The following is a 12,696-nucleotide window of genomic DNA, read 5'->3' as shown; positions in this document are numbered from 1 at the left end:
GATCCCCCCACGGTGGCTCCCATCAATGATCAGAGCTTCTCTCCATCGCCGTGATACGTCATATTGTCCCGCCCGATCTATCGTGGTTATCTGTCTCGATCTATCCATCCATCATCTGATGAAAGTATCTTTTGTATCTTTAAGATACTGGAGTCCGGAATACCCCCCTTCCCAACAACGATACCCAGAACTCGCGGAATAATAAACCACACTCACGCATTCAACACATCTATAACCAGTCCCAAATAGGACAGAAAAGATATCTCCGACCCGATCGGAGTGGATTCCAGCGGCATGTACGGACGGACTACAACACCTCGCCGGTATGCACATCCAACTAATCTGCATGCATGCAAGACATAATACCTCCCTACGTATCTATCTAGTCGCCGGACAGCTCGCTACTTGGATGGTATTGGCTCCTTCTTGGACCCATGATAATCCAACAGCTGTTGACAATTAATATCCACAATGGTGCGCTCTAATAATGAAACAAAGAAATGAAAAGGAACCGAAGCCGAGATACTATACAAGAATCTCACCACACTACTCCGTCTACAACTGCATCCGCACTATATCCATCAAAACTACTCCCCAGATCCAACCACATTAACATGCAAACCAATAACACCCATCCATATCCATAAAGCGAGTAATCCTCACCAACAAAACCCAATCATCAACGAACCAAATCCTCAGCCACGAACCCAAAGTCCAAACCACCCAGAAACAAGAACTGAAAATATCGTCCAAGAACAGACTATCAATATCAATATGTGCTCCGTAGACAAGACAACAAACCCTACAGACAAACAGTCAGACAGATAATGTGAGCCTCAGGGCAAACAAATCATATCTGTACCATCGCGCGCGGATCAAGGGCACACTTTCCCCTTCACCTTCTGCTGTTTTAAACCGGGGCTGCATGCATGCATGACGACTGGGGAGTTTGCGCACTCTATCTATTGGTAACGAGCTCTTCAAAAGGACAACCATACCCACACCCACATCCACACCCACATCCACATCCCTGCTCTATATACGTATGTATGTATGTATGTATGTATGTATGTATGTCAAGGTAAAGTAGCGGCTGACAGCCGTCTGATTGACTGGTACTCCGTACCAACCCCTGTACATACCTACTACTAAGGTAGGTCTTAGACAGCTGCTGTGCCACCACGCTAGGAAACACTGTACAACAGCAGTCGGTACTAGTACATACTCAATAAGTAAGTAGTAGTCGGATACATGTATGGAGTAGACATGCACATATATACATAGAAGGCAAAGGCAATAAAGCCGACCTATGTACAGAGCGTCTCTCACTTTTTCCCAATTGGGATGGCCGCATAAATGGCAGTAAAGTAGCTTCGCAGAAGCGGCGAGAATAGCGGCCCAGACGACTTACAAGTTGAGCAAATTGACAAAGTTCATCGAATAGACAGACGGGCCAGCACATTCTACGCACCTACCCATCGATGGATCCATGGATCCATGGCTACGACTCTTGTCCGGGACCTCATGCAACGTGAATGCAGTCCTCGGTCCATACAGACTCCCAAACAAGCAATTATCCAATTGGAGCAATGAGCGAGCGTCGGCCATCGAACGCCCCATACTACATACCTACTACTAGGTATGTTACCTAACCTAACCTATCCTATCCCTATCCCTATCCCTATCTCTATCCCCTATCCCTCAAACATGGGACGGATGAGCGGGAGTGGGCGCAGACGCCGCCACCCAGATACTATCAAGGTAGTCACACAGCCATCCCACTCGGTGACAATAGAAAAAAATGAAAAAAAAAAAAAAAAATCATGCACTGTATGGCCGTCGATTTGAATCCTCCAGTGGGGGCTTCATCCTTGATCCGCTGAAATGCAATCAGATATACCCCCCAGCCTGTTCCCGTCCGAGAACAGGATGCAGCCAACGCCACTTGACGCCAAAAGCAAAAACGAAAATAGAACGAAAAGCAAAGAAAATAAAAAAAAGTAGTGAAAAAAAGAAACAAAAAAAAACACCTAAGCAAGCCCAAACGATGAAGGTCAAAAATTCCAACATATAGGAATGAAGCTAATTTCAAATATCCACCGAGACAGTTAATCCAAGATGCACATCACCGGCACGCTCTAAGAATGGCCAATCATTAACAGAGGGGAGGGGGCAATGAACCACCATGAGAGGCTCCCCGGGTATGACACGTTGTATAAGAATTCCAAACAAGGGACCCTTGGCTAGGTCGTATTAGGAAGAATCAAGGAAGCAAGGAGGGCTCTTTCCCGGCGAATTCATGGCGTAAGAAAGGATTCAGGGTATTGTCGGAGACGAGGAAAAGAAGAGCAGGAAAGGAAACAATATCAGGCCCCTCAGACAGATTTCGTTCCCGGGTGATCCTAAGGCAACTTCAAGCAGTCAACACATTACAACCTTAGTCAATCTTTATTGGTTCGCCAAAGATTTTCTCGTAGATCTCGCTAAGGATTCTCGCGTCGGCTCGAAGACTAGGTGAGATCTCGGCGCTCTGCAGGAGGAATCTGGTTGTTCGCTTGAAAAGCTGATCAAGTTCAGCGCGGTCAACCAGCTCAGATAGACTTGACATGTAAGCAGCGGACAATACAAGCAGATTACCGAATTGTCTAGAAATAGTGGTCAGTACCAATTCCGATAGTGGGGAGATGTCTCGAGTCTAAACTTACGCGTGGGCCGTTCCGAAAATGTTGGTCACCACTGGTCGACCATTGAGCCCATCAAAAGCAATTGTACTCAGAATAGCCGAGTCAATACACACTTTGCACGCTCTTCGTATCTTTGGGCTGAGGTCGCGGTATGCATACGCTGTCCACCCGGGATTCGGAGTTTGGGCGCTTCGGCTTGCTGGACCCGCCTCACTCGACAATCGTACCATGTTAGTAGCACGTTGACTGTGAGTCAGCGAAGGGGAAACCTGCTGCGACTTCGGACCAGAAACTGTAGAGCCAGCGGGCGAATTTATCGACATTGAGGGACCATAATGAAGGGCGATGTAAAGAAGTGGCCGGTGGATGATATAGCGCGCGCCATAGTACTTGGCCCGCATCCTGGCCACGTTGATGTCGTTTGATGGCGGGTCCCCATCCTTCCACTTCATCGAGTCAGGGAGGCTACTTCTCCACAGCTCGAGGTTCATGCTCAGGACCTCCAGTACGTTGGCAGACCAACGGCCGGGGGGGCCTTGACCTTGTCCTTGTTCTACAGCCCGGAATTAGTAAAAGCAGCAGGTTTGGCTGGCCCAGTTTAGCGATAATAAACTCACTTTCAACTTTGTAAAGGTCGGTATGAACACGATTGAGAACCTTTCTCAGGTGAATCTGGGCGCAATAGAAGAACATCATGACCGTACTGGGCGCGGTCACGTCATTCGGTAAAGAGAGGTTTCGGCCCTTGGGCAGTGCAATGCGTGATTCTGATCGAGATATACCACTGGCCGGAAGATCTAGCTCGGCAAGGATGTCACTAGATCCATAATTCATTAATCCCGAGGGCACTCCAGCGAAAGTCAGACATGGCGTGCTCATACCTTTCTAGTTGTAGACAAGTCCAGTATGCAAAATCATAGAGGTCTTTCAGCGGGCCATCACTCATCGTTTCATAACGTCTCCTGGGTCTGGTCAGACGGCGAGGAGCCAATTCATGGGGGTTGGGGTAACACATACGTCCGGACCAAAACTTGGCACCCTCTAGCCGCTTGGTAAATCCATCCATGGCTCTGGAAAGGGTGCGCTAACTGCCCTGCATAAAGCCCTGCTAGCAAAGCTGCCTGGACGTGGACCAATCCATTCGCCCCTTGAAGACTGCCGAGAATCTGCGAGGCATATGCATAATAGGCCAATCCAGGAATGACATCCACGTTTCGTAGGTGTCGGTTATCCAGAAAAGACTGACGGTCCAATGAGCCCTTCCGACCGTCGACCGGGGATGAGAAGGAGTTACTTTTTGAGTACAGGCTTCCTTGCGATTCAATGATAGATTCGCCATTTGCCGGCGACAGAATGCTGCGTGTGGAAGGCCCAGGAATTTTCTGCTTGCGGTAGTCTACGGGCGTATCAGTGACGGGGCCAGGAACAGCCCCACGAATTTCGCAGATACTACCAAGTGCAAGGACCAGGAGAATGACGGCGTTTTTCAGCGATTTTTCAATGCGGCGACCGACTGGGCGTTCGTGTCTGAAACCGGGGGAGTATGGCACGTCGCACCCCGCACCTTGTAGCGTTTCGCATGAACGCTTTCGTTTTGTGGCTCGCGGCAATTCGATTGCACTATTGCTGTTCAAGATGTTTGCTGGGCCGGGGTTCTTCTGCGGGCAATAAAACTCGATGAAATCATCAACGCTAGTTTGCAGTTCGCCTTGGTTCAGAAACGGATGAAGCTTGTGTATATGATTGAGATAGCTCTGGTAGTAGCGGCGGACGTCGTCAGGATCTGTGGTGAATATACCGGATTCATCAAGGGCATCGCTTCGTGGTTGGAAACGAGTGCCGTTTTGGTTTGCACCAGAGCCCCATGTCCCATTAGGAGGAATATCATTCTTGTAAGCTTGATCGAAGCTCGGGTGGGAAGTCGGGTATGCCATGGGCCTGCTCTCGTTGATAGGTTTGCTCTCGCTGGCATCATCCCCTTCTCCGCGCCCGTAGACACGGATCAGACCTCGGTCCTCCTCGAGCCTCATAACGTAGTCCTCAACATACTCTCTCGGCTCAAGAAGGCTCTTGATAGCGGGCCAGGCAAGCAATTTGTGAGCTGCGGTGGTATGATCGACGGGGATTGAAAGTTCACCATCTTCGCCTAGCAGGAGCTTTTCCCCCTCGGCTCTTTCCAACTCTTGTCCCACAATCTGACTCACCTGTTCATCCTTCTCTTCCGTCTTCTGTAAAATTTCCGCCATGTCCGGTTTAAGTAAACGACTAATTGAGTGCTTTTCCGGCTCTCCGTTGTATATGGCCTTGGGCTCTTTCAACCTAGATTCTGCAGACATCTGAGTGAGAAGGTTGGATTGCTCTACTTGGAGACTCAGTATACGACTAAGTTTTTCGTTCATGCCGTCTTCTATCAGACCAAGGCGGTCCATAACCGCCTGTGTCGCCTTTTCTTGCCTATTTCCATCGTCAGCACGTGTCCGCCAGTTGCCACCAGAAAACAATTAAGGGCAATGGTTGGTTCACAGACTTGTGGGGGGGGACTTCTTTGTAGACGCATATTAAACTATTCTCTTTGCAATGGCTACAAGCAGGACGCCCCTCATCACATTTTGCCTTTCTTGCTCGACATTGATCGCAGGCCTTCAGAATAGGCAAATGCCGCAAGTCAGCCAGAATTGTCTCTAGGGGCCAAGCTGCCTCGTGTTCATGTGGATTATGGTTTACCTGCTGAGCTCGCGCGGCTTTCCGATGGCGTATTCCGTAGGCCTGGCTTGCGTAATAACCCGGTTCGTAGGGCGTGGGGGTATGTGACATATGAGGAACCGGGGTGGTATATTGACTAGGTGGTAATGTGTGCGGGGGAAGCGGAGGTTCCCCATTGCTGTGCGACTCATGAGGGGTGAAAGACATTCGCGGGCGGTAATCGGGGGGTGCCGAATGGGGGGGGCTTTCGTTCGGCGTCCCATTCATGGGACGGAAGACTTGGTGAGGAGTTGGAGCCTCTGGAGGGGTATGCGCTGGGCCAGGTAAGCTGCTTTGTCGGCCATACGGGCCATCTGGTGGAAGCTGTGGCAAGTCGCGGTTTGGGATGACAGGATACCCATGGGGGGGCAATCCATGAGGGGGCAATGTGGGCTGAGGAGCGTTTGACGTGCGACGCTGTTCCGCAGGATGACTGTCATATGGAGACGAAAATGAAGGTCGCCATGGCTGCTCATATATTCCATGCGCATTGGGCGGACCATGCGATCCGTCGGGATGCGGCATTCGAGGATGCATTGGAGACAAAGCACCAAAATTGACCGGGAGCTGTCTCTGCTTGTCGTCTACTGCGACGAGTTCGGTGGTCAAAGGTCCGCGATTGCGGTCGATAGGTCCGGATTGCCGTGAATCCACGGTAGGCGGGCGACTTAAAGCGACAGTCATACAGTCAGGAGGACATGACGTCCGAAACGAATACCAAAACCGTGTTGTGCGACCGGGGGGGTTGTGGGACGTGTGAAAGCACAAGGCACACCGTTTCGATCCGGGTATTCGGCGAACTTGCGGGGCGGGGGTTTCGAAGGTGGGCGGTCCTTTCCTTGCCTGTCAACGGTAGTCTCGAGGGGCTTGCGTTTAGCCAAGGGGAATATCTCGCCGCAATCCCGTTTCAATAACAGCACAAGGAGGGGTAGAAGATCGGTCGGGGAATCCTGATCCTGGCGCAAGACACAAGCCGGTAGCTTTGCAATAGTTAGCTTGACACAGGTAATTAGCGGAAGTCGGTTGAGCAACGGTCAAGCGATCAGCGAAACCAAGGAAGCGAAAAAAAAAAAAGAGAGAGAGAGAGGGAGAGATGGAGAGAGGGGGAGGGGGGAGGGGGGGGGAAAGCGGAGCGGAGGAGTGACAGCAGATAATAATAATAATAATAATTAAAGCAATGGCAGAACCACATGAGAGAATGGAGGAGGGGATGAAATTGGAGCTGCCAAAGGCGGTGTTTCGTAATAAGAGGGATGATGACAATAAAAAATAAAAAAATAAAATAAAAAAGACCCAAATAATAATAATAGCACGATGATCATACACAAGAGGCAGATGTAATAGTGTCAGAGTGCTAAGAGATGGTGGTAGGTAGTATAACCGGATAACAGGGGGGGGGGTGGAAAGAAAGACGATCCGCGGCGCGACTAAGTAAGGTAATCAATCAATGATGGAGTGGACACACCGACCCTGGTGCTGTGCAAGGTGCCGAATCAAGGTACTGCAATCCCTAAAGGCCCAGTAGCCAAATGGATAGCACCGCGACACCTTAGTGTCCCGACCTCGGCACCTGGCTAGGCACCTAGGGGAGTGATCGAGTGATCTTTCGGGCTTCAGCAGGTATGGCGTACAGGAGTACCTAGTGGCACTACTGCTGCCTCTGTCTGACACTCCGATCGGGGGATCTCAAGACAGCCAGCACCCATGGGAGCCATCGGGGGTCGGTCCATGGATTCGTGATCGGTGCCCGTCTGGCGCATCCATCATGACAACAATTCCACGATTGGCAACAGACAGTGGAAAAGAGAGGGGGGGACACCAGATCGAATCGAATACAATACCGAGGACAGGCAAACCAGATGAAACCAAACCAAATCAAATCAAATGTAATGGAAGAAGAACCGGAACAGGATGGATGAGCAGCAGCAACAGCAACAACAACAACAAAAATAACGAAAACCAAAACCAAAACCAAAACCCGCGTGTGGTTGGAACTGGGAAGAGTGGTAAAGATCGGTAAGGTAATGAATGTACTTACACTTCGATCCCGGGATGCAAAATAAAATACAGCGGGTGTTTGGCACTTACAGTGCCTGGCGCAGTCCGATCAGGCGGCAGATAACTAACTTAGCTATCTACCTTACCTAGAGTGAGGTAGTAGGAAGTAGCTAAGCCAAGCTGCCGGGTCGGCCGGTGCGAAAAACGAAAAATAGAAATAAAAATAAAAAAGGTCGATCGAACGGTGGGAAGGGCGAGGGAGAGAGGTTCGCGGGCGTCCTTTTCCTTAATAAGAAGAAAAAGAAAAGGATGGAGGGATTTGGATTTGGATTTCGGAGGGGGGAGAGGGGGGAGGGGGGGGCCCAAAGAGGACCGGTGTCTGGAAAGGCGAGCGACGGATCCTCGACGAGTTTAAACTGGAAATGGCAGGTTGAAGAAAAAAACCAAATGGAAAAAGAGTTCCCGTCCGGTCACTTGGGGAGCAACAGTTCAGAGTCAGTAGTTGGTCGGCGGCTCGGCAGGAGTGGATTGACGGATCTGATGGGGTAGAGACGGGATCGAAACTCGAAAGAATGATGACGATGTATCTACCTAGGGGGGTGTGACGGTGCGGAGAAAGGGAAGGGAAATGGCCGCGATGACAAAGAAAATGAACTATCAAGCAAACGGCCAGGCAGGCATGCGGAGGAGGAGGTTGATCATAGTACAGTGGGTGGGTGTGGTGGTGGTAGTGGTTGGTATGCTTTGAAGAGTGATGGTGGCAGATGAGGGCGTGTCTGCATGCCCCTCTTTTTCTTTCCCCTTCCTTGGTGGAGGAGGAATTGGGCCCATGAGACTAGAGACTGGGAGAGGGAGGAAGGGAGGGAGGGAGGGGATGGGGAAACAAGAAAGAGGAGAGGGAGAGAACTGAGGAGAGGAGAGAATGCGAATGCGAGAGACACTGACTGACTGACAGACAGACAGATAGACAAACAGGCGGAGTGCGATCCTTACCTCCAGGTGATGAAAAATAATAATGATAATAATGATGATGATAATAACGATACCCGCCAGAACAAAGACAGCAACAACAACAACAACAGCAGTAGCAGCAGCAGCAGCAGCAGCAGCAGACCAGTTGAGTTGCTCTTTTCTCCGCGTCGTCCCTGGGGTTTCCGCTTGGGGGATTGATTCCCTTCTCTGTCTGTTGCGCTTTTCCGTCTTATTTTCTTCTTCTTCTTCTTTCTTCTTTCCTTTTGACGCACGCCTTCTTCTAATGGGACTGGACCTTGTAACCCTGAACCAGGATCCTGGTTTGCATGAATTAACACAAGCCACCAGAATTGACAGATCGCCTTTTTAATTCGTCTGGGCCGTCCTGGCTTTTATTTTTTATTTTTTTTCTTCGTCTTTTTTTTTCTCTCTTCTGTTTTTTAATATTTAATTTGTTTTTTGTTTTTCTTTTTGGGGGGGGAAGGGGGGGGAGTCGTGTGTGTTTTTTTTTCCCTCTCCCTTTTGCCCTCTCACTTACTCTCTTTGCCTCTCACTCTCGCTCCGCTCCCTCGTCAAATTCGCTATCTCGATTTCGGCTCTTGGGTTCTGGGTGACAGACCAAAGAAAAACAAAAGAAGGGCAGAAAGTGGAGCCGCGACTGGAGCTGGTACTGAACCGGGGCGGGCTAAAATGAGATTCGCAAAATAAAGAAGAATGAAAACCCCACTCACAGCTGTGTACTGTGCAGTCTTCTGAACAGAAGGAATTGACTGGGTACCGTCGGTTTTTTTGATCTGTTGGGGGCCCGCAATCAGCTCCGGTCCTCCTCAGTGCCACATGGGTGGGTGGACTGGAGAATTAAAAAAGGGTGTGACCCAACGTCAATCACTGCACCCACCGTTGGCAGATAGTGCTACTACACTACTTACTTAAGTAGAAGATAATTAGATGATAGGTAGCTGATTGGAGGGGGGGGGGTGTGTTTCGGGTCCGGTTCTGGACGGTTTTTCTTCGGGAGGGCCAGGGTCAAGGTCAGGGTCAGGGTCAGGAATAATAAGCTGGTCGCAAACTGATCGGTGCCCAAAATCTCGAGGGGTAATCCCCGTGGCCGATAGGGAGGAGGAGAGAGGAGGACAAACGGCGGCGGCGGTGGTGGTGGCAGGCAGTAGTGTGGTGATGGTGTAAATTGAGGGGAGCGCGATCATATGTATCTTCGAGTAGTCGGTGGGTTAGCATGTACGAAGCATGTATGAAGGTGTTGTCTAGCACTTCGCCCTATCATTCTCCTAACGTGTCGCGCAGCTGCTGCTGAAGATTCGCCCAAGTCTGCAAAGCCAAAACTGAAACCGAACATGAAATGGCGAGCCAGATGGATCAGCCACAGCCGATGGGAAGGAAGGGCTGGTTTGATGGATGACTTAACTACTTTGTAGGAGGTAACGCACGGAAGTTTACACACTCGAGACATGCTTGCTGTCAACCCACACAGCCTCTCAGGTTCATTCTTTCGGTCTGTTGGTGCCCATCGGTCTATGGTGCACTCTTTGTGGTCCAGCTTAATTCACCTGATTATTGGCAAGGGGGTATCCGCTATCGTTACGGTGGACCGACCTCGGATTTGAAAGTCAATTTGTGTCTACGGTGGAGGTGGAACACACATTGATCTATCCATCCCCGACCTATTTAAATAGCATGGCTTGGACTGGGAGAAGGAAAAGAAGAAGATGCATTCGAAGCCTACGTATGGGGAACGACAGCTCTCCTTGAGGAGGACTTCCCCGGGGTCAGGAGGGGGGGGAGAAGAGGGTGAGGGGATGGGATGGGATGCATGATGCGACCCAGGGGGAGGTGCTGAACGACGGAGGCGCCCCACGCAGGAGCAGCAGAAGACGGTGAGCATCATCCACCTTGTTCGGGTGTCACTGGGTCGCAGGAATCAAGGGTTTTGACTCGCTAGACCCATGCCGTGCATGCCGATATGCATCAATCGGGCAGACTCAGGGTATCTATCTAGATACCTACTTACTCGGCAGAGTTCTGCATGGACGAAGGAGCTGACGAGCGCTTCGAAAAGGCGGAGAAGCGACGTCCTTCCATACATACAGAGTAGGTACGGAGTACATACTGAAGACATTGAAGACATTGAAGACATCCATTTTCATACAAGCCAGCCAGCCAGCCAGTTCAGTTCAGTTCAATTCATCTTGAACACCGGCTCCGGGCAAATCCTCAACGCACAAAATGATGGAGGAAGGGAGCTTTGATCCCCCCTGGTCCTGTCCCAGGCACCAGTCCGGAACACAAGGGCAGTCGGTAGGTAACCAGCGTGTTTGGACGAGGAGTCACCGTTCGGGTGCCAAGTTGCAACTTGCGCCCACAAAGAAATCGAAGCGCCGGGATGATTTGATTAGGTCATCCAGGGAGGCCCCTGCCATCGGTCTGCGTCAATGATGCTTGCGCCATACACCGTCTCCAGGTAGGGTAGGACCTTCTCTCTCTACCTTATCTACTACAGATACTTAGATGCCCGTGATTGATTACCTGTTTACCTATCCGGCCAAAAAGCAAACCGACCATTACTGTTCCCTGGTTCTCCGCCGGGACTGGAGACATGGTTCTCTCCAGGGACAGCCGCTGATTTATCCGCGGTGGCCCGAAGGACGGTAACTTGCGGAAGAGAACCTTGGGTAGGGGCCTCCGTCAAACCTGGCTGGGAGAGGGGAAAGGCGCGGAGACCTGTCTTTCTTTGTCGTTCGGATTACACTCGGCAAACAACGTCTCGGGCCTACCCCCAATATAGACTTATCCATCCATTCTCCATCGATATATGAGATTGGCGTGGACGGTGCCAATAGGAGTGTGGGCAAGGGTCATTCATTCAACCTACCCGATTTGCCACTCGCAGTCCCATCCCGTGATACCTACTACCTACCTCCTATGTACTCCGTACCCTCAGTAATAAAATGCGATAGTGGACTCGGTCTACTCCGTGGCGGTGGCAGGATTCCCAGCTTGAGCCTCAGATGGTGAGACCCGAGAGAACGCGCTCCACTCGTACGGAAAGGGGAAAAGGACCAGAGGCGGGTGGCGGGGAAAGGAGGGAAAGAGGCAGGCAAAAAGGAAGGAAAAGAAAGCAGCCGGGGCGGGGCGCACTGACTGACTTGGGCTGAATGACCATCACACTCACAGGCTCACAAGCTCACAGCAAGTCATGTAGCGAGATGATAACATGATGCTGTTGTGGTGGTGGTGGTTGTCGCTCGGACTGCCGAGTGGGTGGTGAATGAATCATTGCTACTGGGCAAGTGCAGCAGCCCGATCACCCTCGTTAGTGGGGTAAGTAATTGAGAGCACACCGTCCTACCGCTTAACTAACTAACTACTATCTATCTATCTAACTCCTACGTACCCGTCCCCAAAATTTCGGCAGGCAGGCAGGCAGGCAGGCAGGCAGGCATACATAATCTCGGCATCGGAAAAAATGGAGGGGCAATTTGGCGGCATGATCGTGATGGATCTTCTTGGCTGCTAGTCAGTACATTAATTATTATTATTGTTATTATTATTTTATTATTATCCTATCCAATCCAATACTCGCCACTGCTGCTGCTGCTGCTGCTTCCCTTCCCTTTCCTTCTTTGTTCGTCGCATTCTCATTCTCGTTCCCAAGCAAGCCCCTTGATTGACAGGGGCATAGGCTAAACAGGACTATCGAGACCACTCGACGCCTCGAGCATCCCATCCAAACCCAGGATCCCTACCCCCAGGCCCCCGACGATTTGCTTATTCAGCGGAGTGCGACAGGCACGGAGTACTCCGTAGATGCAACCTGGGCATCTGATTGAGCGATGGCCTCTCGAGGTAATACTTGGATACATACATTACCGCCCCTCCAGAGTGGCCCAGAGCCAACGGATTCACGGTCTCCCTCATTCGGGCGATCCGCCATCCGCCTTTTTTAGCGACTTCCCATGATCCCGTCTCCTGGAACCACCCGCCATCGGTTGGCGGCATGTTGCGGTTCTTGGGTCTTCCGATGTCCATCCACCACGGGCTCCGCTATATCTGGGGGGAGATTCTTATCGTGCCCGGTGATTCAGTTCAGTCCCCCATGGAATTTTGATTCTTGATGACGATATCTATGTAGTTACCGCACAGAGCAGGCTGCTGGATTCACAACGATTCCCGTCCAGGTTTTCCTCAGGACGAAGATCCTGCAAGGCTGGGGCGACCGCCGAAGTTAGTTGCGGATGATGCGCATACTGTGCTCCGTTGGACGCTATGTGGCAGGTCGCGATAG

At 50.8% G+C, this 12,696-nt stretch overlaps 4 protein-coding genes across 4 annotated transcripts; 2 read left to right on the top strand and 2 right to left on the bottom strand.

The window, feature by feature from the left end:
* Positions 1 to 1,188: 1,188 nt before the first annotated feature.
* BO70DRAFT_137742 (uncharacterized protein) lies at positions 1,189 to 1,631 on the bottom strand. Its single transcript, XM_025538106.1, has one exon. It carries the CDS (start codon positions 1,460 to 1,462, stop codon positions 1,226 to 1,228), a length of 237 nt encoding a protein of 78 aa, XP_025395908.1. The 5' UTR covers positions 1,463 to 1,631; the 3' UTR covers positions 1,189 to 1,225.
* An 806-nt stretch (positions 1,632 to 2,437) lies between these two features.
* On the bottom strand, positions 2,438 to 6,110 carry clcA (putative C6 finger domain protein; the record flags this gene model as incomplete). The annotated part of the gene is made up of 7 exons (XM_025544936.1): positions 2,438 to 2,645; positions 2,706 to 3,225; positions 3,302 to 3,501; positions 3,566 to 3,646; positions 3,702 to 5,138; positions 5,212 to 5,324; positions 5,409 to 6,110. 7 exons carry the CDS (start codon positions 6,108 to 6,110, stop codon positions 2,438 to 2,440), a joined length of 3,261 nt encoding a protein of 1,086 aa, XP_025395907.1.
* A 2,307-nt stretch (positions 6,111 to 8,417) lies between these two features.
* Positions 8,418 to 8,596, top strand: BO70DRAFT_365363 (uncharacterized protein; the record flags this gene model as incomplete). The annotated part of the gene is made up of 1 exon (XM_025544045.1): positions 8,418 to 8,596. Exon 1 carries the CDS (start codon positions 8,427 to 8,429, stop codon positions 8,592 to 8,594), a length of 168 nt encoding a protein of 55 aa, XP_025395906.1. The 5' UTR covers positions 8,418 to 8,426.
* Positions 8,597 to 9,834: 1,238 nt separating this feature from the next.
* Positions 9,835 to 10,177, top strand: BO70DRAFT_365362 (uncharacterized protein). The gene has a single exon (XM_025544044.1). It carries the CDS (start codon positions 9,863 to 9,865, stop codon positions 10,016 to 10,018), a length of 156 nt encoding a protein of 51 aa, XP_025395905.1. The 5' UTR covers positions 9,835 to 9,862; the 3' UTR covers positions 10,019 to 10,177.
* Positions 10,178 to 12,696: the final 2,519 nt, after the last annotated feature.

This window comes from Aspergillus heteromorphus (assembly GCF_003184545.1).
Source record: "Aspergillus heteromorphus CBS 117.55 chromosome Unknown BO70scaffold_30, whole genome shotgun sequence".
Taxonomy (NCBI): domain Eukaryota; kingdom Fungi; phylum Ascomycota; class Eurotiomycetes; order Eurotiales; family Aspergillaceae; genus Aspergillus; species Aspergillus heteromorphus.
The sequence above is the reverse complement of the archived record's forward strand: the minus strand, read 5'-3'. Positions and strand labels throughout refer to the sequence as shown.

Excerpts from the sequence above, each read along its gene's own strand:
- BO70DRAFT_137742 (XM_025538106.1), bottom strand. The coding sequence starts at position 1,462 with ATGTGCTGGCCCGTCTGTCTATTCGATGAACTTTGTCAATTTGCTCAA.
- BO70DRAFT_365362 (XM_025544044.1), top strand. The coding sequence starts at position 9,863 with ATGCTTGCTGTCAACCCACACAGCCTCTCAGGTTCATTCTTTCGGTCT.